This window comes from Oncorhynchus nerka, linkage group LG20, assembly GCF_034236695.1.
Source record: "Oncorhynchus nerka isolate Pitt River linkage group LG20, Oner_Uvic_2.0, whole genome shotgun sequence".
NCBI classification, from domain to species: Eukaryota; Metazoa; Chordata; class Actinopteri; order Salmoniformes; family Salmonidae; genus Oncorhynchus; species Oncorhynchus nerka.
In genome coordinates this window covers 82060836-82087272 of record NC_088415.1, presented here as the reverse complement: position 1 = coordinate 82087272, position 26437 = coordinate 82060836, and the positions used below count along the sequence as shown (strand labels likewise).

General features: G+C 42.2%; 1 protein-coding gene across 2 annotated transcripts in view; it reads left to right on the top strand.

Annotated features, from left to right (window-relative positions):
• The first annotated feature begins 1840 nt into the window (after positions 1 to 1840).
• LOC115103246 (microtubule-associated serine/threonine-protein kinase 3-like) overlaps positions 1841 to 26437 on the top strand; it is a 44242-nt gene continuing 19645 nt past the window's right edge. For both annotated transcript variants that reach the window (XM_029624061.2, XM_065005865.1), the window contains exons 1-12: positions 1841 to 2280; positions 4765 to 4853; positions 5767 to 5839; positions 7987 to 8007; positions 8169 to 8247; positions 16097 to 16254; positions 18272 to 18347; positions 21430 to 21639; positions 24594 to 24695; positions 24957 to 25089; positions 25981 to 26048; positions 26316 to 26401. In XM_029624061.2, the coding sequence (XP_029479921.1) occupies positions 2195 to 2280; positions 4765 to 4853; positions 5767 to 5839; positions 7987 to 8007; positions 8169 to 8247; positions 16097 to 16254; positions 18272 to 18347; positions 21430 to 21639; positions 24594 to 24695; positions 24957 to 25089; positions 25981 to 26048; positions 26316 to 26401 (1181 nt within the window). In that variant the 5' untranslated portion in view covers positions 1841 to 2194. The remainder of the gene's footprint in view (positions 2281 to 4764; positions 4854 to 5766; positions 5840 to 7986; positions 8008 to 8168; positions 8248 to 16096; positions 16255 to 18271; positions 18348 to 21429; positions 21640 to 24593; positions 24696 to 24956; positions 25090 to 25980; positions 26049 to 26315; positions 26402 to 26437) is intronic.

The following is a 26437-nucleotide window of genomic DNA, read 5'->3' as shown; positions in this document are numbered from 1 at the left end:
TCAGGGGATTCGTTCCAGCAACCTTTCGGTTACTGGCCCAACACTAACCACTAGGCCTGCCGCCCCCTTATGACGAAAGCCTGGAGGTTTTTAATGTAGGCTTGAAGATATTTCAACGTCATGTCTAGAAGATAATAGGCTACACTAATAACTAGGGCTTGGCTGCCAAATGTATAGGTCTCCCCATAATATTTAAATTGATGAAGTGTTATCATAATCATTATTTTAGCGATCCATGGTAGATGTCCTTCCTAATAACAACTAAATATTAGGAAGGTGTTCTTAATATTTTGTACACAATGGCTTATAATGTGAAGTATTGTAAAATAAAGTCCTGTAAAATGTATTTTGATTGTTCATTGACCGGGGAACTTTCTTTCTCTACATATAAAGTAGCAATTTCTTCTATTGAATGAAGCTGAAAAGTACAATTTAAGTCTCTTTTTGGATAGGCTTACAAAGGCCTAGTTGGTATTGAACATGCCTCTGCTATGCTATTACATTTCTCTGCTATGTTTTTATTAGAAGATAAATCATTATTCATTATGTAATGATAAAATATACTTTAATGGCGCATTTCCATACAGGATTTAACCCAGTGTTTTATTTTTCCATCTACGCGGGCCGGAACACATGTCTCACTGGGCCATGGCTCCAGCACACCTGCTCTCACGTGGGGCCAAAGCCAGGCCACTGGTGGCCTACTTTTCAGCTTGCATTTCCATAAAGGCTAACTGTGAATTTAACACCTCACAAAGCAATTGTTTTGATTATGCAGAGGTTGTTGATTCTGCTCTTCAAGTCCTCACTGTCAGCCCCACCCTGGTATCTGTGCGTTAGAGATGTTGACAATTCCGGATGACGCTGGACCAATTGTGCGCCACCGTATGGGACTACCAATCACGGCTGGATGTGATGCAGCCTGGATTCAAACCAGGTACTGCAGTGATGTCTCTTGCACTGGGATGCAGTGTCTTAGGCCACTCGGGAGCCCCAAGGGCAAGGCAGTGTGATTGCGATTGCATCATCTGTGGACCTATTTGGGCGGTATGCAAATTGAAGTGGGTCTAGTGTGGCGATGATATGATCCTTGACTAGTCACGCAAAGCACTTCATGTTGACAGAAGTGAGTGCTACTGGTGATTAGTCATTTAGTTCAGTTATCTTTGCCTTCTTGGGTACAAGAACAATGTTGGTCATCTTGAATATGTCAGTAAACACACCAGCCAGCTGGTCTGCGCATGCTCTGAGGACCGGCTAGGAATGCCTTCTGGTCCCGCAGCCTTGCGAGGGTTAACACGTTTAAACGTCGGCCACTGGAGAAGGAGAGGCCGCAGTCCTTGGTAGCGGGCTGCGTGTATTATCCTTAAAGCGGGCAAAGAAGGTGTTTAGTTTGTCTGTTATTGATTGTGAGCCCGGTGGAGGACTTAGGAAATGTGATACTTGTTATCCTCAGCCATAGTAAAAATCCGACAGACAAGCTTGCAGAGCTGTCTAATGGGAGTTTGAATAGAAGCATCCTGGGCGTTGGAGAGGAGAAACGTCAGAGGCCTACTCATCATTGACATCTTTAATGCATAGATACTGGGGCATATCAGAATTCCCTATAACATAAGGGTGTATTATACACTAGTGTACTGTGTAACACTGGTGTTACAGTCGAATAGCAGCATAATAGTTGCACTTGTTAATATTTTATCAATTTGCCTGAGGCTTTTTAAATAGTCATGCGAACAACATACAGTGACGGTGAAATCCATTATCATTATTTTACATAAACGCGCCATTATGCTACATCCCCCAGTCTAAATTACAACTTCCTTCCTTCGGCGGCAATCCCTCCTCCTCCAATTGATGGATTGACACAAGTATCTGCGCGGTGTTAGCTGTTTCTGGAGTTAACATGTTTTGGTGATTGAGAAAGATTCCAGAGTGTAGTGCGCGACAGATGCCTTTCCGAAAATTCACATGGAAGAAATAAAGAGATGATGGCATCAACAGTTGCTTAGCGCCTACTTGCCTGAGCTGCCACGGGTATGGAGTCAGATCGTAACAACCCTTGTCGGAGTTTCTGGTTTCGGACACCGAGTACTCTCCGAAACATTTCGAGGAAATATAAATTGTGTTATTCAAGAGATAGTGGACATTTACCAAACTCGATTCAAAGTACCCCTTTGCATCGCTGTAATTCATCATGTCTGATCAGAATTACTATTGGACTGTTTTGCCCAGCTACAAAACATGTTTTGTGACTGGGGCCATGATGAAAAGATCAAAAAGGTAACCTGATTTTCTTCTATCAGCCGACTTGTCAAACTATTTTAATCAGCGATCATGCAAATCTCTTATGGATGAGCCCGTGCAGCCTATTGCATTTAGTATTTTGGTTGTCTGAGTCAAAGCCCAAGACCACAGGGACAACTATTCAGGAAAATTACGTCGCATTTAATAATTATAAGGCTATGCTTTTTTTGTTTAAGATTTTCTTCAATAACAGCGTACCTTTTCATTCACAACAATGGCACAAATTGGCCTTTGTTTTCATGTTGATGTTCAGTCTGGTTTTGTGTTGTGATTTCTCTACTCTACTACAATGTGTCGGGTTACATCCACCCTAGTTTTGTTTCCGATAGAGAAATGTTGCCGTTATTGTTGCCTATGTTTAGACTTACAGAAGCCGCAGCTGTATAGGGAGGGACACAGTGTTGTTCATGCCGAAGGCTCACAACTTGTTCCTTACAGTATAGGCTATAGTCTAGCAAAAGTATATAAGTAAAACGAATTTATTCACATGAATATTAGTTATATTAACTTTAAATCTGTGAAATCTGTGAAACGTTGAAAATTTCTTGGGTCTCTAAATTTCCCAAAAACATTTTTCATCCTTGTGAAATCACAAATAAAATCTATTTCACTACAGTAGCAGACGTTGGCAAGCCAGTCAATATACACTGAGTATACAAAACATTAGGAACATCTTTCTCATATTGAGTTGCACCATTTGCCTTCAGAACAGCCTCAATTTGTCGGGGCACGGACTCGTGTCGAAAGCGTTGCACAGGGATGCTGGCCCATGTTGACTCCAATGCCTTCCTCAGTTGTCAAGTTAGCTGGATGTCCTTTGGGTGGTGGACCACTCTTGATACACACGTTGAAGTTCTTGACACTCTCAAACCAGTACTATGATACTCCTGTTCAAAGGCACTTTAATCTTTTGTTTTACACATTCACCCGCTGAATGGCACACATACACAATCCATGTCTCAAGGCTTAAAAACCCTTCTTTAATGTGTCTCCTCCCCTTCATCTACACTGATTGAAGTAGATTTAACAAGTGACATCAATAAAGAATCATAGCGTTCACCTGGAATCACCTGGTCACTATGTCAGTGTTTCCCAAACTCGGTCCTCTGGACCCCAAAGTCCAACCCTAGCACTACGCAGCTCATTCACATCAATAAAGAATCATAGCCTTCACCTGGTCACTCTGTCAGTGTTTCCCAAACTCGGTCCTCTGGACCCCAAAGTCCAACCCTAGCACTACGCAGCTCATTCACATCATTAAAGTTTGATAGTTAGTTGTTTATTTGAATCAGCTGTGTAGTGCTAGGGCAAAAACCAAAACGTTCACCCCTTGGGGTCCCGAGAACCGAGTTTGGGAACCAGTTCTGAATGTTTTGTGTACAAGTCTGCCCATAGCCTACCACAGTTGTTTTAGAATCCTGGTGGATGTGGAAGATGTCATGGTGCATCTGACAGCTAACACCGGCTGTGTCAACCGCCAAGCATTCATCACAATCTCTGTTGGTTCGTAGTACATGTCAGTCTACTATTTGCACTTAGCTTCTTAAATCATGGTACCGTGCAAGTCCCTGCAAAGCCCTACAAGCAATACAGCTTGTTGTTTGACTGAGACCGATATTGAAATACTTTCTATTGCCTCAGTGTTTTGCTTATGATTTTGATTTAATCTTGGCAGGTTGTTTTTGCAAATGAAAATTGGTTTGTGAAACAATTGACATGGACAGATCAAAGTTTGATAAATGTATATATGAATTAAATACATTTTATTACAAGGGGATCTTTTGTATTCTCTCAGTTGAGTTCTGCTATTAAACAAACATCTCTCCCAGTTAATGCCTTTGGTTTGAGGCGCATGGATCTCATCTCCATGCCGACCCAGAAATGTCAGGCTCAGTTGTCGTCTGAGCTTCTCAATTACTTTAGGTCACTGCCAACGAGATTGCATTGATATTACAGTGGCCCTGTGGCAGCGCAACATCAACAATGGGGCTGGGGATCAGTCATCTACGAAACAAACAAACTGAAAATGAGTTCCTTGCATTCTGTAAATCTACCCTCGGTCATGGAGACATGGAGCCGGGTGGGGACACGCCCTGCAAGCACCGTAGCCCCCCAATAACAGAGACTGTGTTCTTATCAATGGACTGCTAAGCTGACTAATTTGTGTTAAGCAAAGTTGTCCAATTTAACCAAATTAGATGGTAATTCAATTTCTACTGCCTACTGTGTGAGGTAGGTGTACAAGCCAAAAACAAGAGGTCCAAATCGTTTTACAATACATTTTAATTAGAAATGAATGACTTTTTTCAGTACTTGGTGGTGAAATGTGCATAGTGTATCATACAGGCTAAATAAATCAGAACACCTGCATGTTACAACCAAGCCCCAATATCACAACTCGGTTTACATTCCACTACTCTAATGTATCACACAAAACAATTCTCTCCCTTTTCCACACAGTTGCCGTAACAACAAGAGAAGGAGTCTGGCAGTCGGGACCCCCTCCCCCACGCTCTCCCGACCACTCTCACCTCTCCCCCTCACCACAGGTAGGTGTTGTTGTCAGCAGTCTCTGCACTCAGCATGCGATAGAGTGCAGACCAATCAGTATGTTGTAAAAACATAGCAGACCAATCAGTACGTGATAAATGTATAGCAGGCCAATCAGCATGTGGCATTAAAGAGACAGCAGACCAATCAGACCTTTCCAGTGCAAAAAAACACAAAATGCTAAACTGTGTGTTCTCACACAGTGAGAACAGAGTTCTCAGGTAAATTAAAATGAAGCAGCTGAGCTGGCCAAGCTCAAATCACTCTTTGGTTTCTGTTTTGAAGCTCAAGTTTCCAAAGAAGCTTATTGCTTTAGCTTTTGTATCATTTTAGGGGAATAACTGATGAAATACATTTCACATGAAAGAAACCGTTTTCTTTTTACTTTTCTTTCTTTCTTTTTCTTTCTTTCTTTAAACTTTTTCTCTCCAATTTCGTGGTATCCAATTGTTAGTAGCTACTATCTTGTCTCATCGCTACAACTCCCGTACGGGCTCGGGAGAGACAAAGGTTGAAGGTCATGCATCCTCCGATACACAACCCAACCAAGCCACACTGCTTCTTAACACAGCGCGCATCCAACCCGGAAGCCAGCCACACCAATGTGTTGGAGGAAACACCGTGCACCTGGCAACCTTGGTTAGCGCGCACTGCGCCCGGCCCGCCACAGGAGTCGCTGGTGCGCGATGAGACAAGGATATCCCTACCGACCAAGCCCTCCCTAACCCGGACGACGCTAAGCCAATTGTGCCAATTGTGCCAATCGCCCCACGGATCTTCCGGTCGCGGCCGGTTACGACAGAGCCCGGGCGCGAACCCAGGGACTCTGATGGCACAGCTGGCGCTGCAGTACAGCGCCCTTAACCACTGCACCACCCGGGAGGCCCTAAGAGCCTAATTGTTGTGTTTCAGCTGGAAGTAGCCCCCAAGAAAGCCCCCGAAATGTCTCCGCTAGTGCCTCCGCCAACTTCCAGTTTGCACGCAGGTAAGGAAAAGTCCAATCCTCCTTTCAATTATTTCAGTTTAGTAGAAGGAATTCATGCTTTCATTTGGTTGTATTATTGAAGGAGTCCTACTAATAAAAAGCAGGTATGCAATTAATCTCAGAATTAATCTCAGAACTGTCAAAAGGCACCTTCACTTTAGCACACAATAGGTAGCCAAAAGATCTAGTTCACAAAAAGGATAACCCCCCCCAGAAATGCATAGAAAAGGGATGGTACTGTAGGTAACCTTCGTCGCTTTTCCATGACAACGGCAATGCATCAAATACCTCTATTAGAAATGAGGACGGTGCTTTGGACTGAAACCAGCCAAATGGCTCTAGGGCTACTCATGGGACATAGGACTTGGCATTTGTCAGCGCAATTAAAGGGAGAGTCGGTGTGCAGTACGCACACTCATTACTCTGGGCTGCCGTGATGATGTGATACAGACAGCCTTATCCTGAGCCTATCACACGTCACATATACTGTGAGCCAGCCCACTAGTGAGCTACAAGCATCACCTTCAGTGTTAAACAGTTGCAACCCAGTCAGGCTTGAGGACAGTGAGGCTATGCCTTTAATGGTACAGGAGTAAGTGTACCACACCATAAACTATAGAGATAAGTGGGGGGGGGGGTCACATGAAACATTTTGGCCATGCACACGGTTGCATCAGCTTACATGACACAGCTACATTTACTGAGGGTTCGGGGATGCCAAAGTGGACATAGATGCTATGGGTCTGAATATATATATATAAATAAAGTATTATTTATTTTTAATACATTTGCTTACATTTCTAAGAACTTGCTTTGCCATTATGGGAATTGTGTGTAGATTGAGGGGGGAAATAACAACAATTTAATCGATTTTAGAATAAGGCTGTAACGTAACAATATGTGGAAAAAGTCTAGGGGTCTGAATACTTTCCGAATGGACTGTAGATGTTATGGCTGCAGTGTGTAAGGTGTTGTGCTTTAGATAATTGTTGGTACTCAGACTGCAGTCCTCGTGTGCTGTTATTTGGCCATGTAAACAATCCCATGTGGCGACTTGCTTGAAATACTGACACACAAAGCTGTCATAAGAACTTTGATATTAAATTAAGATTACTATTATTCATAATAATATATCTGGGATATGAAGCCGAAGAGACATCCTATATCAGTTGACTAATCCTTGCTCTGATACGTGCAGAAACCCCAATCTTATTAAGTCAGACCTGATTTGTCAGCCATAAGCTGGTTTTTCAGGGCTCTAACCTGACACATGAGGAATCTAGTGCCCCCCCCCAAAACATGTATGCAACCTTTTACTAAGCAGGGCGTCATTCTGAGACCACGGTCTCTTTCACAGACGAGTCCTTCATAAAAACGTCAATAAACAACAGTTAAATTACACATGCACAGGACCAGTCAAAGGTTTGGACACCTACTCATTCCAGGGTTTCTTTAATTTTTTACTATTTTCTACATTGTAGAATAATAGTGAAGACAAACTATGAAATAACACATATGGAATCATGTAGTAACCCCCCAAAAAGTGTTAAACAAATAAAAAAATATGTTATTTGAGATTCTTCAATGTAGCCACCCTTTGCCTTGATGACAGCTTTGCACACACTTGGAAGATTTACCTAACTCGGCGGAGATTGAATGGGTCCGAGTCTGGTAATTTATATGTCTGAAGGTTAACAATTAAGTAAGGCATGGCGGAAGTTTATGCAAGAGGGCTTTTATAGACAAAAAGAGCTTAATGCATGATCTACGAGACTACAAGAATGACCAGCCTACTTTGTACTTTGATACAAAATGCAATGATGTGTACTGAACCTTTTGCACTTTGATAAACTGCATTCAATGGCTTCAATACAGTGTCAGCTGCATTCATATAGACAATGACTGAATTATTTGTTTTCTGCTACAAAAGTGGTTGAGCTGAAGGGTGGTGAAAGGTGTGTGTGTGTGAGAAATGACTCATTAAGCATGTATCATTGGGTTCATGGCATCTTGTCAGGTGTTCAGCACATTGACGTCAGGTCGTGAGCTTCTGACAGCTTCACTGTGTCAGTGAATGTGTTTGTGTCCTAATTTTTCATTTCCTTCTTTCTTTCTCTCTGGCTCTTCCTCATAATGTGTTATCCCAGCCACCTGGCCCGCACTGAAAGGTAGGAAAACATTTGATCCTTTTTTGTCGATTTTTAATTTATTTTTATACCTCCTTTAATCATGTTAAACAGCCTTTGGTAGTGCTTCATGATTAAATCTTGAGGATATGTATGAAATTTAAAAGCTCATAAGGTGCTTTGTTGTTTCCTGGTTCTTCCAGAGCGGATGGGCGAAGATGGTCTGTTGCCTCCGTCCCCTCGTCCGGCTATGGCACCAACCCCCCCAGCTCTTCAGTGTCAGTAAGTCGTCCCTCTCTTCCTCATTAAATATGTAAGCCCTTCTTCCTCAAAGACCAACAAGGGAGCGTTTGGCATTGTCGTCAATACTCAATTTAACTAACAATGAAATGTTTATTGAGCAACACCATGTTGTACAGTAAACCCACAGGAAATGTAGCTGTTTAAGTTCAGTATTTAAGGTTGCTACCAGGAAGTCCAGATAAGACATATCTAGATTTTTTTCAAATTTATGTGCGATTCACAATATATACAGTACGTTTTGTTGTACAATTTAAAGGTAAAATATACTGCATTTCAAACAGTTAGCAATAATCTAATGAGTTAAGAGCTTGTGAAATTATACCTTGGCTAAATATAAACCATCCACAATCATAAGACCCACACATTTTATCAAAATAGTTTAACCTGTGTTTTTGTAATAATCACTGATCTGGCTTTCAAGGCCTTCTATGAAAATGGCCTTTTTGTTACAAATGTAATCAAATGTTATTGGTTGCATACACATATTTAGCAGATGTTATTGCGGGTGTAGCAAAATGCCTATGTTCCTAGCTCCAACAGTGCAGTAAAACACATCTATAAGTAAAAGAATGGAGAAATAAGAAATTAAGAAATATAGAAATATTAGGACGAGCAATGTCTGACCAGAGTGTAAATATATACAGTGGGGCAAAAAAGTATTTAGTCAGCCACCAATTGTGCAAGTTCTCACACTTAAAAGATGAGAGGCCTGTAATTTTCATCATAGGTACACTTCAACTATGACAGACAAAATGAGAAAAAAAATCCAGAAAATCACATTGTAGGATTTTTAATGAATTTATTTGCAAATGATGGTGGAAAATAAGTATTTGGTCAATAACAAAAGTTTCTCAATACTTTGTTATATACCCTTTGTTGGCAATGACAGAGGTGATTTTCTGGATTTTTTTTCTCATTTTGTCTGTCACAGACTTTTTTTGTACTGTATTATTGACTGTATGTTTGTTTATTCCATGTGTAACTCTGTGTTGTATATGTCGAGCTGCTTTGCTTTATCTTGGCCAGGTCGCCGTTGTCAATGAGAAGTTGTTCTCAACTAGCCTACCTGGTTAAATAAGAAATTACGAGCTAAGTGAAAGTGATAGTTTAAAAAAATATAACAGAATATCGCTAGCTCTCTCTTGCTTCTCTTTAATTTTGAAATCAATTAATTTGTTAACTGTTCAACTCTTGTCTTTCTCTGTCTTCGAGTGAACTACTCACCACATTTTATGCACTCTGGAAGTTCTCATAATTACTATGAGTCTTCTAGGTTTTGTATTGAAGTCAATATACCCAGAGGAGGATGGAAACTAAACTCAGCAAAAAAGGAAATATCCCTTTTTCAGGACCCTGTCCTTCAAAGATAATTCATAAAAATACAATAACTTCACAGATCTTCATTGGAAAGGGTTTAAACACTGTTTCCCATGCTTGTTCAATGAACCATAAACCATTAATGAACATGCACCTGTGGAACGGTCATTAAGACACTAAACACTTACAGATGGTAGGCAATTAAGGTCACAGTTATGAAATCTTAGGACACTACTAAAGAGGCCTTTCTACAGACTCTGAAATACACCAAAAGAAAGATGCCCAAGGTCCCTGCTCATCTTCGTGAACGTGCCTTAGGCATGCTGCAAACAGACATGAGGACTGCAGATGTGGCCAGGGCAGTTAATTGCAATGCCCGTACTGTGAGATGCCTAAGACAGCGCTACAGGGAGACAGGACCACATGTAACAACACCTACATAGGATCGGTACATCCAAACATCACACCTGCGGAACAGGTACAGGATGGCAACAACAACTGCCGAGTTGCACCAGGAACGCACAATCCCGCCATCAGTGCTCAGACTGTCCGCAATAGGCTGAGAGAGGCTGGACTGAGGGCTTGTAGGCCTGTTGTAAGGCAGGTCCTCAACAGACATCACCGGCAACAACGTCGCCTATGGGCACAAACCCACCGTCGCTGGACCAGACAGGACCCTCCAGCATGACCATGCCACCAGCCATACTGCTCGGTCTGTGCGTGATTTCCTGCAAGACAGGAATGTCAGTGTTCTGCCATGGCCAGCAAAAAGCCCGGATCTCAATCCCATTGAGCACGTCTGGGACCTGTTTGATCGGAGGGTGAGGGCTAGGGCCTTTCCCCCCAGAAATGTCTGGGAACTTGCAGGTTCCTTAGTGGAAGAGTGGGGTAACATCTCACAGCAAGAACTGGCAAATCTGTTGCAGTCCATGAGCAGGAGATGTACTGCAGTACTTTTAATGCAGCTGGTGGCCACACCAGATACTGACTGTTACTTTTGATTTTCACCCCCCCCCACTTTGTTCAGGGACACATTACATTTCTGTTGGTCACATGTCTGTGGAACTTGTTCAGTTTATGTCTCAGTTGTTGAATCTTATGTTCATACAAATATTTACACATGTTAAGTTTGCTGAAAATAAACGCAGTTGATGGTGAGAGGACGTTTCTTTTTTTGCTGAGTTTAGCTCCTCTGGCTACACTATGGTGCTACCCTACAGAGTGCTGTTGACATAACTTTAGTCCTTCATTGCAAAACAGTGTGTTTCTATTAATTATTTGGCCACGTGAATATATTTATCACTTTTTTCATGTTTCACTATTTTTATTAAATTCCATAAGGATGATGGTCCTCCCCTTCTTCCTCTGATGAGCCTCTGCTGTTCTATGTTTATGGACATAGGGCAGCAGCCTCTAAGATGCAGGGTTGAGTAACCGGGTGGTAGCCGGCTAGTGATGGCTTTTTAACAGATCCATGCATAATGAACCATGCATAATGCACGTTCACTAATAATGACCAACATCTTGTAGCAGGCATTATAGAACATTAACAGCTAGGTCTCATAAACAATCTCTCACTCACTACTAACCAGCTAATCTTTATATTTAAAGTCTAATAAACTTGGATTTATTTGCTGGTTAACAAGGTAGAACAGTTGAAATTGTTATGAACACACCCTTCTGTCCATCCCCAACGTGATGCATGTTAGCCTGTCCACTTTGTTCAAATCAAGTGGCCTACCTTATGATTCACGCAGTCTCCTCTGAACAGTTGATGTTGAGATGTGTCTGTTGCTTGAACTCTGTGAAGCATCTATTTGGTCTGCAATCTGAGGTGCAGTTAAATGCCGATTTAAAAAAAAAAATATATATATATTTATATTTATTTTAAAATTATTTTTTTATATTTATATATATATTTTTTGAGGCTGGTAACTCTAATGAACTTATCCTCTGCAGCAGACTCTGGTTCCGTATCGACTGACCTTCATGTTTTAAAGCATGAAACTTTTCATAGTCCCGTACCCCTTCAAACATTCAACCGCCAGCTGCGTACCCCCTCTAGCACCAGGGTCAGCGCACTCTCAATGTTTTTTACCATCATTGTAAGCCTGTCTCACACACTATACAATACATTTTATTAAACATAAGAATGAGTGTGAGTTATAGTCGCAACCCGGCTTGTGGGAAGTGACAAAGAGTTCTTATAGGACCAGGGCACTAATAATAATAATAAATCATTTTGATATTTATCTAACCATCTTACATATAAAACCTTATTTGTTCATTGAAAATTGTAAATAACTCACCACAAGTTTGTGAGAAGGGTGTGCTTGAAAGTATGCACATAACTCTGCAATGTTGGGTTGTATTGGAGAGAGTTTCAGTCTTAAATCATTTTCCACACACAGTCGGTGCCTCTATTTAGGTTTAATGCTAGTGAGGGCCGAGAATCCACTCTCGCATAGGTACGTGGTTGCAATGGCCATCAGTGTCTTGACAGCGTGATTTGCCAAGGCAGGATACTCTGAGCGCAGTCCAATCCAGAAATTTGGCAGTGGCTTCTGATTTAAATGACATTTTCACAGAACCGCATGTTGCAATTTCAATGAGGCTCTCTTGTTCAGATATCGGTAAGTGGACTGGAGGCAGGGCATGAAAGGGATAACGAATCCAGTTGTTTGTGTCATCCGAAAGTACCTGCATAATTGTGCACCCAGCTTCAGTGCTTCGCTATATCACATTTGACATTGTCCGTAGGCGTGAGTTCATTTGCACACAACATCATGGAAAGACCTGTGTGTTGTCCTTGTTAATGCAGACAGAGAAGAGCTCCAACTTCTTATTCATAGCTTCAATTTTGTTCTGCACATTGAATATAGTTGCGGAGAGTCACTGTAATCCTAGATTCAGATCATTCAGGCGAGGGGGGAAAAACAAATCACCCAGATAGGCCAGTCCTGTGAGAAACTCATCAGTCAAGTGGTCAGACAAGTGGAAATGATGGTCAGTAAAGAACTTTAAGCTTGTCTCTAAATGTAAAAAAAAATGTGTCAATACTTTGCCCCTTGATAACCAGCGAACTTCTGTATGTTGTAAAAGCGTTACATGGTCGCTACCCATCATATCATTGCATAGTGCAGAAAATACACAAGAGTTCAGGGGCATTGCTTTAACAAAGTTAAACATTTTCACTGTTCCCGGGTTTAAGTCTCCTGGCCTTCACATGGCCATTTATGATTCACCAAAGGATGGGTTTATGTTCATCTCTATATTGTCCACTGGCTGTGTCCCCTACAAAAAGTTGAGTGTCCATGGTTTCCTTTCAGCATGTCTGTGAATTATGTAAGCGACCGAGTCAAAAGAGCAGGGAACAAGAGTCACCTCATGGGAGAACAGTAATACTGATGAAACACCTCGCAAGCCCTCCTCATCCATCTTAAGCTTTTCATCAGTGTTTTGGCTTGAGGGAGTTATGGTAGAGCTGACTCAAGACAGGAACTTCGGAAGATGACAACACTGTTTTTAAATGTTTTATTCATTTACCCTCATGATTAAAATTCATTAATTACCTACATTTGAAGTGAAATAATAGGTGTCAGGGCATTGGCTGGTGCATTTGCACTGCTTGTGTTTCTCCCAGCACCATTTCAGTGTTGCGGCCCCTTTTCCTAGCTATAATTTTTTCCCCCAGCCCAAGATAATTAGTCACCTATTGGTTTGAATGGAAAGTTTGGGTGTTGGAAGCCCAGGAAATGTAGGGAAACCCTGGTTAATAATTAACCCTAGACCTGTGGAAAAACTGTACATCACCAGCCAGAGAAAAGTACTCGATGATGTTGCACATTTCCTCGTACTGCACAGTATACAGGAAGTCAAACCCAGGGCATCCAAACAAGGCCCGTCCTAACCAGGGCCCGTCCTAACCAGGGCCCGTCCTAACCAGGGCCCTATGTCTGGACTGTGATTTTCTGCCGTTAAATGCATGGCAGTGAGGTCAGTCCCTCCCACACAATACCCCATTCAGTGCCCAGTGTCGGTAACCTCTTTATGTAGCACTAGGTACAGGTGCCTCTCCGGTTTCCTCCTCGGGAGCGTTCCTCCGGTCAGATGAGCCTCGGATTCTCGCCTCTTGTGAAACACGAGCTTATAATTTTGGGCTCATAATTTCCACTCTGTCTGCGTGTCGTGCATTTGGTTTGAAATGAAAAATACACACAGCCAACAGTGCCTTGGTCTGTCGTGGATAGAAATACAGGTTCTGGTGACATACTGAAAGCTCACAGAATCCTTTTTTAGACCCAACTGGATGTAGGATGTTGTGCCCTTATTGCACATTCCCACAAAATCGAATTTAACTGAGAAATATAGTTCGCTCTGTAGAAGCATCAATGACAGTTTATCTACTAAGCATTATCATTTGTCTCACAGTATAATACATAGTAAAGCAGTGTGATGGTCTACACTTCCTAAGGGAAATCTTTTCAGCCATAATCTCCTTTATTTTCAGACCTGAGCTAAACTGAATTCTATACAACACTGTTTGTTTTGTCAGCACTTTTAAAATGAACATACAGTGGGGCAAAAAAGTATTTAGTCAGCCACCAATTGTGCAAGTTCTTCCACTTAAAACGATGAGAGGCCTGTAATTTTCATCATAGGTACACTTCAACTATGACAGACAAAATGAGAAAAACAAATCCAGAAAATCACGTCACATCACTTTTTTGCCCAACTGTAGATATTGAGTTTATGAAGGGTGTGTCTTTGATTGCATCATGCACATACACTACCATTCAAAAGTTTGGGGTCACTTAGAAATGACCTTGTTTTCCATGAAAACATACATGAAATTAGTTGCAAAATTAATAGGAAATATAGTCAAGAAGTTGACAAGGTTTTAAATAATGATTTTTAATTGAAATAATAATTGTGTCCTTCAAACTTTGCTTTCGTCAAAGAATCCTCAATTTGCAGCAATTACAGCATTGCAGACCTTTGGTGTTCTAGTTTTCAATTTGTTGAGGTAAACTGAAGAGATTTCACCCCATGCTTCCTGAAGCACCTCTCACAAGTTGGATTGGCTTGTTGGGCACTTCTTACGTACGGTCAAGCTGCTCCCACAACAGCTCAATAGGGTTAAGATCCGGTGACTGTGCTGGCCACTCCACTATAGACAGAATACCAGCTGACTGCTTCTTCCCTAAATAGTTCTTGCATAGTTTGGAGCTGTGCTTTGGGTCATTGTCCTGTTGTAGGAGGAAATTGGCTCCAATTAAGCGCCGTCCACAGGCTATGGCATGGCGTTACAAAATGGAGTGATAGACTTCCTTCTTCAAGACCCCTTTTACCCTGTACACATCTCCCAATTTGCCACCACCAAAGCACCCTCAGACCATCACATTGCCTCCACCATGCTTGACAGATGGTGTCAAGCAATCCTCCAGCATCTATACATTTTTTTCTGCATCTCACAAATGTTCTTCTTTGTGATCCGAACTCCTCAAACGTAGATTTGTCTGTCCATAACACTTTTTTCCAATCTTCCTCTGTCCAGTGTCTGTTCTTTTGCCCATCTTAATCTTTTATTTTTATTGGCCAGTCTGAGATATGGCTTTTTCTTTGAAACTCTGCCTAGAAGGCCAGCATCCCGGAGTCGCCTCTTCACTGTTGACGTTGAGACTGGTGTTTTGTGGGTACTATTTAATGAAGCTGCCAGTTGAAGACTTGTGAGGTGACTGTTTCTTAAACTAGACACATTATTGTACTTGTCCTCTTGCTCAGTTGTGCACCGGGGCCTCCCACTCCTCTTTCTATTCTGGTTAGAGACAGTTTGTGCTGTTCTGTGAAGGGAGTAGTACACAGCGTTGTACGAGATCTTCAGTTCTTCGCAGTTTCTCGCATGGAATAGCCTTCATTTCTCAGAACAAAATTAGACTGACGAGTTTCAGAGGAAAGGTCTTTGTTTCTGGCCATTTTGAGCCTGTAATCGAACCCACAAATGCTGATGCTCCAGACACTCAACTAGTCTAAAGAAGGCCAGTTTTATTGCTTCTTTAATTAGCACAACAGTTTTCAGCTGTGCTAACATAAGTGCAAAAGGGTTTTCTAATGATCATTTATCCTTTTAAAGTGATAAACTGGATTAGCTCACAACGTGCCATTGGAACACAGGAGTGATGGTTGCTGATAATGGTCCTCTCCATGCCTATGTAGTCATTCCATAAAAAAACAGCAGTTTCCAGCTACAAGAGTCATTTACAACATTAACAATGTCTACACTGTATTTCTGATCAATTTGATGTTATTATAATGGTTTTTTTTTTCTTTTAAAAGGAGGACATTTCTAAGTGACCCCGAACTTTTGAATGGTAGTGTATTTACCGAGCTCTGGCTTGTTGATGTATAAAGGCCTCAAGGGCCATGTAATATGTTGGAACACATACTGATCTCGCTCTCTCTCTCGCTATCCTCTCTCTCTCTCGCTATGCTCTCTCTTTTCCTCCCCCAGTCCTCTTCCTCCTCCCAGGAGCTCTTGCACCAGCTGCCCTTCCAGCCCACGGCAGATGAGCTTCATTTCCTGTTTAAACACTTCCGGAGCACAGAGAGTGTAGCGGACGAGGAGGGGCAGCCCTCACCCCCCGTGAGGCTCCGCTCCCGCAGTCTCAGGTAGGCACACCCACCAATCAGATCACCAACGCCCTTAAAGGGATAGTTCACCCCAAAATAAAACATTTATAGGATGTTTTCACACCTCGAAGGTAATCACATATCAAGAAGTCCTATTTTGGAATGAGGTCAACACATTTTTCCTAATGTTCGGACAAGACGTATTTTCATTGGGAAAATGCACTTTGCTGAAATTGCTTTGACTACTTTTATTTATGAAGTACAGTAACTTCTTACTTATTGGCTTTATCTCAATCACAGTACTTCCTTTGACAAACATTTGTGTGGATTCTTATCTGTGCACAGAGTTAAAGGCTTTTCTATTGACTTTGCATAAGCTATTGAATACCAAGATTGTTGACTTCATCCAGCCATCCAGGCTCTGTTTGCATAATAGTGTTTATGTTCTTACATCATGGTGTCTCCTAGTCAATTAGTCACCCCTCATTAAAACACAGACGTGTCTCCGACCCATCTGGTTCTCGTGGTGGTTAGAAAGAGGCAGTTGTACAGGCGTTAGGAGTGTCTGAGTTCTGCTGTGCTTGGATGTGGTCAGGTTTCCTGTGACGTGTACTGCGTGGGCCACAGACCGGCCTGTGCTTGATAGATATATAGGGCAGATTTTAGTCAACAGGCCACCAAAGTTTTGTGGCCATTATACGTAGCATTTTAACTAGACAGTGCTATGAGAGCAACCAGTCTCTCACAAACACGATAATATGACAACAAATGTACATACAAAGGAGCCCGCTGTTGCATTTGTAAACATACAGTTGAAGTCGTAAGTTTACATACACCTTAGCCAAATAGATTTAAACTCAGTTTTTCACAATTCCTGACATTTAATCCTAGTAAAAATTCCCTGTCTTCGGTCATTTAGGATCACCACGTTATTTGAAGAATGTGAAATGTCAGAATAATAGTAGAGAGAATTGATTTATTTCAGCTTATATTTCTTTCAACACATTCCCAGTGGGTCAGAAGTTCATATACATTCAATTAGTATTTGGTAGGATTGCCTTTAAGTTGTTTAACTTGGGTCAAACGTTTTGGGTAGCCTTCCACAAACTTCCCACACTAAGTTGGGTGAATTTTGGCCTGTTTCTCCTGACAGAGCTGGTGTAACTGAGTCAGGTTTGTAGGCCTCCTTGCTTGCACGCACTTTTTCAGTTCTGCCCACAAATGTTCTATAGGGTTGAGGTCAGGGCTTTGTGATGGCCACTCCAATACCTTGACTTTGTTGTCCTTAAGCCATTTTGAGACATTATTTAACAAAATGAAGAGAATTTTTAATGCCGTTCAGATTAATTTCAAACAGGGCAAAGGGTTATATTACGCAGTTGTTCTTTGGCCTAGAAATAACTGTCTGGACAACTGTTGATATTTTTTAAAGCTGCAGTATATAACTTATTGGGCAACCTGACCAAATTCACATAGAAATGTGAGTTATAGATCTGTCATTCTCATTGAAAGCAAGTATAAGAAGCGGTAGATCTGTTCTATGTGTGCTATTTCTATGCTTCCTGTTAAGTTTAGTTTTTGTGTCTTTCACCTTTCGGTTTTGTACACCAGCTTCAAACTGCTGAAAATACAATATTTAGGGTTATGGAAAATATATTTCACAGTGGTTTAGATGGTACAATGATTATCTAAACAATGACTTCTTGTTTTGTCACATGAACTACTAGAATGTTAGCAACCAGGAAATGGCGGAGGGATTTCTGCATTTTGCACCTTTTTAAAGGTTAACCGGATGATGAAGAGACTGCCCTGATTTATTAAGGGGGAGCCCTACACTCCTGGGCACCCATGTAATCAAACCCAAGTGAAGACTACAAGTGTGGTCATGACTACATAACTGTTGAACTAAACTTCGCCATAAGTGGCATTTGACGTTTTTTTGTGCTTACCGGTACTTTTGAATTTCTACTCTGTTTGAAAGTTCTAATAGTCATAACGCTAAGATTATTCATACTCAAATGAAGAACTGGACTGTGATTGTCTTGTCTTCCTCCAGCCCTGGTCGGACATGTGGCACCTTTGACAATGAGATTGTAATGATGAATCACGTTTACAAAGAGCGCTTTCCGAAGGTAGGTGTTATTTCCTGACTCGCCACACTGCTTTTCCTAGCACATCAATTGATTCATCACGTCTCTTCTAAATACGTTCATCTTCTTTACTTTTATATTTCACTTTGATCTGCTTCTCCACATTTTCTTACGTTACAGCCTTATTCTGAAATGGATTCAATTGTTTTTTTCCCTCATCAATCTACACACACTACCCCATAATGACAAAGCAAAAACAGGTTTTTAGAAATGTTTTGAAATATAAAAAATGTAAGGAAGGAAATAAACCATTTACATAAGTATTCAGACCCTTTACTCAGTACTTTGTTGAAGCACCTTTGGCAGCGATTACAGCCTCGAGTCTTTTGGTGTATGAGGCTACAAGCTTGGCAGGTCTCACCAGAGATGTTTGATCGGGTTCAAGTAGAGGCTCTGGCTGCGCCACTCAAGGACATTCGGGGACTTGTCCCGTAACCACTCCTGTGTTGTCTTGGCTGTGTGCTTAGGGTCATTGTCCTACTGGAAGGTGAACCTTTGCCCCAGTCTGAGGACCTGAGCACTCTGGAGCATGTTTTCATCAAGGATCTCTCTGTACTTTGCTCCGTTAATCTTTTACGTTTATCCTGACTAGTCTCCCAGTACCTGCCGCTGATTAACATCCCCACAGCATGATGCTGCCACCACCAAGAAAGCTAAGGTAATGGAGCTAAACAACTATCGCCCCGTAGCACTCACCGTCATCATGAAGTGCTTTGAGAGACTAGTCGAGGATCATATCACCTCCACCCTACCTGACACCTAGACCCACTCCAATTTGCTTACCGCCCCAATACGTCCACAGACGACGCAATCGCAATCACACTGCACACTGTCCTAACCCATCTGGACAAAAGGAATACCTATGTAAGAATGCTGTTCATCGATTTACAGCTCAGCATTTAACACCATAGTACCCTCCAAACTCGTCATTAAGCTCGAGACCCTGGGTCTCGACTCCTCCCTCTGCAACTGGGTCCTGGACTTTCTGACCGGCTGCCCCCAGGTGGTGAGCGTAGGAAACAACATCTCTACCCGCTGATCCTCAACACAGACGCACAAGGGTGCGTTCTGAGCCCTCTCCTGTACTCACTTTTCACCCATGACTGCGTGTTCATGCACGCCTCCAACTCAATCATCAAGTTTTCAGACAACACTGCAGTGGTAGGCTTGATTACCAACAACGACGAGACAGCTTACAGGGAGGTAGTGAGGGCCCTCGGAGTGTGGTGTCAGGAAAATAACCTCACACTCAACGTCAACAAAACAAAGGAGATGATCGCGGACTTCAGGAAACAGCAGAGGGAGCAGCCCCCTATCCACATCGACGGGACAGTAGTGGAGATGGTTGAAAGTTCCTCGGCGTACACATCATGGACAAACTGAAATGGTCCACCCGTACAGACAGCGTGGTGAAGAAGGCGCAACAGTGCCTCTTCAACCTCAGGAGCCTGAAGAAATTTGGCTTGTCACCAAAAACACTCATAAACTTTTACAGATGCACAATTGAGAGCATCCTGTCGGGCTGTATCACCCACAGCCTGGTACGGCAACAGCTCCGCCCGTAACCATAAGGCTCTCCAGAGGGTAGTGAGGTCTGAACAACGCATCACTGGGAGCAAACTACCTGCCCTCCAGGACACCTACACCACCCGATGTCACAGGAAGGCCATAAAGATCATCAAGGACAACAACCACCCGAGCCACTGCCTGTTCACCCCGTTATCATCCAGAAGGTGAAGTCAGTACAGGTGCATCAAAGCTGGGACCGAGAGACTGAAAAACAGATTATATCTCAAGGCCATCAGACTGTTAAACAGCCATCACTAACATTGAGTGGCTGCTGCCAACATACTGACTCAATCTCTAGCCACTTGAATAATTACAAATTGGAAGTAAAAAATGTCGTTTTAAACAATGCCTCTTTATATAATGCTTACATACCCTACATTACTCATCTCATATGTATTTACTGTACTCTATACCATCTACTGCATCTTGTAAATGTCGCTTAGATATTATTGCACGGTCGGAACTAGAAGCACAATCATTTCGCAACACTCACATTAACATCTGTTCACCATGTTTATGTGACCAATACAATTTGATTTGATTTGACCATGCTTCACCGTGGGGATGGTGCCAGATTTCCTCCAGACGTGACGCTTGGCTTTCAGGCCAAAGAGTTCAATCTTGGTTTCATCAGACCAGAGAATGTTGTTTCTCATGTTCTGAGAGTTCTTTAGGTTCCCTTTGGCAAACTCCAAGCGGATTGTCATGTGCCTTTTACTGAGCAGTGGCTTCCATCTGACCACTCTACCATAAAGGCCTGATTGGTGGAGTGCTGCAGAGATGGTTGTTCTTCCATCTCCACAGAAGAACTCTGGATATCTGTCAGAGAGACCATTGGGTATTTGCTTACCTCCCTGACCAAGGCCCTTCTCCCCCGATTGCTCAGTTCGGCCGGGCAGCCAGCTCTAGGAAGTGTCTTGGTGGTTCCAAACTTCTTCCATTTAAGAATGATGGAGGCCATTGTGTTCTTGGGGACCTTCAATGCTGCAGACATTTTTTGACACCCTTCCCCAGATCTGTGCCTCGACACAATCCTGTCTTGGAGCTCTATGGACTATGAATTCCTCTATGATTTCCTTCAACCTCATGGCTTGGTTTTTGCTCTGACATACACTGTCAACTGTGGGATCTTATATAGACAGGTGTGTGCCTTTTCAAAATGATGTCCAATCAATTGAATTTACCACTGGTGAACCAATCAAGTTGTCGAAACATCAAGGATGATCAATGGATACAGGATGCACCTGAGCTCAATTTCGAGTCTCATAGCAAAGGGTCTAAATAATTATGTAAATAAGGTATTTCTGTTTTACATTTTTTGTACATTATGAGGTATTGTGTGTAGGTTGATGAGGAAAAAAATCTAATTTTACCCAAGGCTGTAACGTAAAACAATGTGGAAAAAGAGAAGTGTTCTGAATACTTTCTGAATGCACTGTATTTGTGAAATGCACTTTAGATCAAGTTTATCATAAAATGTAATGTGATTTTTCAGGCAACAGCCCAGATGGAAGGGCGTCTGCTGGACATCCTTGCCGACTGCTCCCCAAACAGCAACCTGCCCCTGGCCGACGGCGTGCTGGGCTTCATTCAGCACCAGCTAGTAGAGCTGGCCAGAGACTGCCTAGACAAGTCTCAGATGGGCCTGGTCACCTCACGCTACTTCATAGAGCTACAGGAGAACCTGGAGAAGCTACTGCATGAGGTAGGCTGAATTATTTTGGGACTAAGCTAAAGTATAATGCAGTGTACAGTTGAAGTCGGAAGTTTACATACACTTAGGTTGGAGTCATTAAAACTAGTTTTTCAACCACTCCACAAATTACTTGTTGACAAACTATAGTTTTGGCAAGTCGGTTGGGACATCTACTTTGTGCATAACAAGTCATTTTTACAATCACAATTCCAGTGGGTCAGAAGTTTAATACACTAAGTTGACTGTGCCTTTAAACAGCTTGGAAAATTGTTATGGCTTTAGAAGCTTCTGATAGGCTAATTGACATCATTTGAGTCAATTGGAGGTGGACATGTGGATGTATTTCAGGGCCTACCTTCAAACTCAGTGACTCTTTGCTTGACATCATGGGAAAATCCAAAGAAATCAGCCAAGACCTCAGAAAAAATTGTAGACCACAAGTCTGGTTCATCCTTGGGAGCAATTTCCAAACGCCTGAAGGTACCACATTCGTCTGTACAAACAATAGTACGTAAGTATAAACACCATGGGACCACGCAGCCGTCATCACTCAGGAAGGAGACGCGTTCTGTCTCCTAGAGATGAACGTATTTTGGTGAGAAAAGTGTAAATCAATCCCAGAACAACAGCAAAGGACTTTGTGAAGATGCTGGAGGAAACGGGTACAAAAGTATCTATATCTACAGTAAAACGAGTCCTATATCGACATAACCTGAAAGCTCCAAAACCACCATAAAAGAGCCAGACTACGGTTTGCAACTGCACATGGGGACAAAGATCATACTTTTTGGAGAAATGTCCTCTGGTCTGATGAAACAAAAATAGGACTGTTTGCCCATAATGACCATCATTATGTTTGGAGGAAAAAGGGGGAGGCTTGCAAGTCGAAGAACACCATCCCAACCGTGAAGCACGGGGGTGGCAGCATCATGTTGTGGGGGTGCTTTGCTGCAGGAGGGACTGGTGCACTTCACAAAATAGATGGCATCATGAGGTAAGACAATTATGTGGATATATTGAAGCAACATCTCAAGACATCAGTCAGGAAGTTAAAGCTTGGTCGCAAATGGGTCTTCCAAATGGACAATGACCCCAAGCATACTTCCAAAGTTCTGGCAAAATGGCTTAAGGACAACAAAGTCAAGATATTGTAGTGGCCATCATAAAGCCCTGACCTCAATCCTATAGAAAATGTGTGGGCGAGCAAGGAGGCCTACAAACCTGACTCAGTTACACCAGCTCTGTCAGGAGGAATGGGCCAAAATTCCCCCAACTTATTTTGGGAAGCTTGTGGAAGACAATCCTACCAAATACGAATTGAGTATGTAAACTTCTGACCCACTGGGAATGTCATTTAATGAAATGAAAGCTGAAATAAATCACTCTTTACTATTATTCTGACATTTCACATTCTCCAAATAAAGTGGTGATCCTAACTGACCTAAAACTGAATTTTTACTCAGATTGAATGTCAGGAATTGTGAAAAATTGAGTTTAAATGTATTTGGCTAAGGTGTATGTAAACTTCCGTCTTACTGTATACAGTATGCACAAGGTAGCCTCTCATCGATTTACTCAGATGGAACTTTTAGGCACTTTCAAATTGCTGTGGTCTGAGGAGCTCTGCCATTTCTATTGGCTTTCTACTGAATGAGTCAGCTAAAAGTCTCATTCAGTGTGTTCGAATGTTCAATAAAAATGGCCTCCAATGTCCTCAGAGTTGTATTTTTGTGTTGTACTTTGACAGGTTCTCACAGTGCTAGGATTCTAATCTAGACTATTAGTCAGCGCCGGTGCAATTGCCATTTTACATTAGATGGATCTCTCCAGTCAATTGCGTAACTAGGGCTTATTACGTCACTTTCCAATGCTTGACCATTGCTTTACATACAATGGCTTGCCTTTATGTTCTGCTTTGTTAGAGCTTTTTGGCTGAGTTTTTCCCCGTAGTTAATGTAAACTATGAAAGTATGGTCATTCGTTTTTTCAAATATAGGATGCACTCAGAGTTTTTAAGAACATTGTGTAACGGCCGTTGGTGGAAGAAGGTGAGGACCAAGGTGCAGCGTGGTACATGTTCATCTTTATTTATAAATTGAACACTGAATGAAAAAATAACAAGAGAATGAACGAAACCGAAACAGTTCTGTCTGGTACAGAATACAAAAACAGAAAACAACTACCCACAAACACAGGTGGGAACAGGCTACCTAAGTATGGTTCTCAATCAGAGACAACGATTGACAGCTGCCTCTGATTGGGAACCATACCAGGCCAAACACATAGAAATACAACACAGAACAAAACAGAATGCCCACCCCAAATTCACCCCCTGACCAAACCAAAATAGAGACATTAAAAAGGAACTAAGGTCAGGATGTGACACATTGAGTCATCTTATAATGGGCCAGTTTTTGTCCCAAGGCCTGAAGATGTGCTCTTTCCTAAAAAAGCACCACAGCCTGGACAGAATTACAGTGTTATGCAACCTTGTCATTGAATGTACACTTTGTTGTGCCCTCACATTAGACTGTGTTGCAGGATCCTCAGTACTCCCTGATCCCCTATCACAATCACTTAGTCAAAGCGTCGAGTTAGTAGAACATCGTAAATTGGACTTTTCAAAAAGTTAATTCTCACGCCTGGATACTCCGGCTTAAAAATGCTGCAGTATAATTGTAAGTGAAATTGAGTAAGTTACGCAGCAGTAGAAGGCACTATTATAGACAAACCAAGTACTAACAGATTACCAATGAGAAGCCGTTCAAAGAACTCTCTTTGACCCTAATCTTTGTATAAGTGAGAACAGTCGCTCATTATTTTCTTACGGAAGAGCCAAAGTATCACAAGGTAATGTTTCGAAGCCATTGTTTCATACCGGTCACTGCCCTGTCATGAGTAACTATGGCACATTTCAGGCATATAACCTGTCTCTATCTGTATTGTTTTGTCTTGGTCATCAGGCGTACGAGAGGTCCGAGAGCAAGGAGGTGACCGTCATCATTAAGCTGGTGAAGAAGATCCTCATCATCATCTCCAGGCCAGCCAGGTTACTGGAATGTCTGGTAAGATTCACAATCGCTTTCAGGAAGTTGTGCTCCTAAAGCAATTGCCAACCAACACAACTAATATGATACAGTACGGCCATGATTATTTTTGCCCAGTCTCTATGATGTTAATTATTTTTCATAGGTTAAGTACATTGTAGTGTTAAGTTCTCCACCACTGAATGTACTTGATAGCTTGTTGGTTTATATATACTTATCTATTTAATGTAAATGATGATAATAATAACATATATTCCTCTTGGCTTTTCACCCCAATAGGAGTTTGACCCGGAGGAGTTCCTTCATCGTCTGGAGGCAGCCGAGGGCCACGCCAAGGTGGGCCAGGTCATCAAGACAGACATCCCGCGCTACATCATCAGCCAGCTGGGCCTCACCAGAGACCCTCTGGAAGGTACAGTACCACAGGACTTCCTCATTCTATTAGAATCCCACAGTGGTAAAAAGAAGGATGGGCCTCACAGATTTATTGAATCTATACATCGGCTAAAGCATGAGCAGTGGGAGCCATTGGAAGGTATCTGTAGGGTTTCCTGAGATGTTTCCGTCTTACCCTCGCAACCCCTGTGGACCGGTTCGTACCAAAAACATTCTCCATTCAGGCTTCAAAGGAGTCGATTTCCCCCATAACTAGATTTAAAGGCAAGAAGGGGGGGAAACGGGCAACATACTTTCTTAATGAAACACACTTTACCATTTAGGAATGCTAGTCCCATAGGGCACAACAACAGGAAGTAGCATTAACCACTAGCATGATGGTGGAAAATGGTGTTTCATTAAGAAAGTATGCATATCCCCCCCCCCCCCTTCTCATTAAGGGGGAAATCGACGCATGTGAAGCCTGAATGGAGAATGTTTAGGCACAAGCCGGTCAATACCAGATCAATATCGCCATCTGCCGACTTTTGGGCTATTTCTATTGCTCTTCCTGGTACATACCAGGGTTGTCTTCCCCTTAAGTTTCCAGGCTCAGTTCAAAAACCAGCCACTATCTCTTAATTTGAAGCACTATAGGTTTAGTTGGAAACCTGGCCAAGCGGCTACTTGTTGAAAAGATGCTGCTACTTAGTGATTCTTCCATATTGTCTCCGGCTATAATATGCAATAGATCAACTTGGGATCACATTGAGTTAGAGGGGTGACAGTGTAAGGGTCATGTTCATCAAGGCACGCAACATTTACTACAGAAAATGAAAATGAGTGTCTTGTATTATCCAGGCAGTTTGTTTGTGTTTCCTTCTGTTTGGTGCCTGACCATGGTCTCTCTCCCGCTGTTGTACTGTAGACATGGTCCATCTGGAGCAGACCAGCCCTGGGCACGGAGCGGCCTGTAGAGACACCGACGACACTGAGGTAAGGCAACCAGAAACACTTACAAGTTCAGCCATGATGGTTAGATCATAGTGATAGAAAGCGTTGTATTAGTATAGTGTAGCAAGTACTCTATAACTAGCATGTTCCAGAATTGAGTTGGCTTGGCTTTGAATGAGATGAAAAGTCATGAAAGCTCTTTTAAACGTAAACAACTGCGACAGTTACACAGCTTGTTTAGCCGTTTCGGCCTGGCAAATTTGTTTGTGTTCGGGTCAAATAGCTTTGTTCATTCATTTTGTGTCTCAGAACCGGGCAGCCTGCACTCCTTCTCGCAGGAAACCACTAGAGAGCGATTTTGAGACCATCAAGCTCATCAGCAACGGGGCCTATGGGTGAGGAAGAGCTCTTATTTTAGAGCGGTCTCTGTC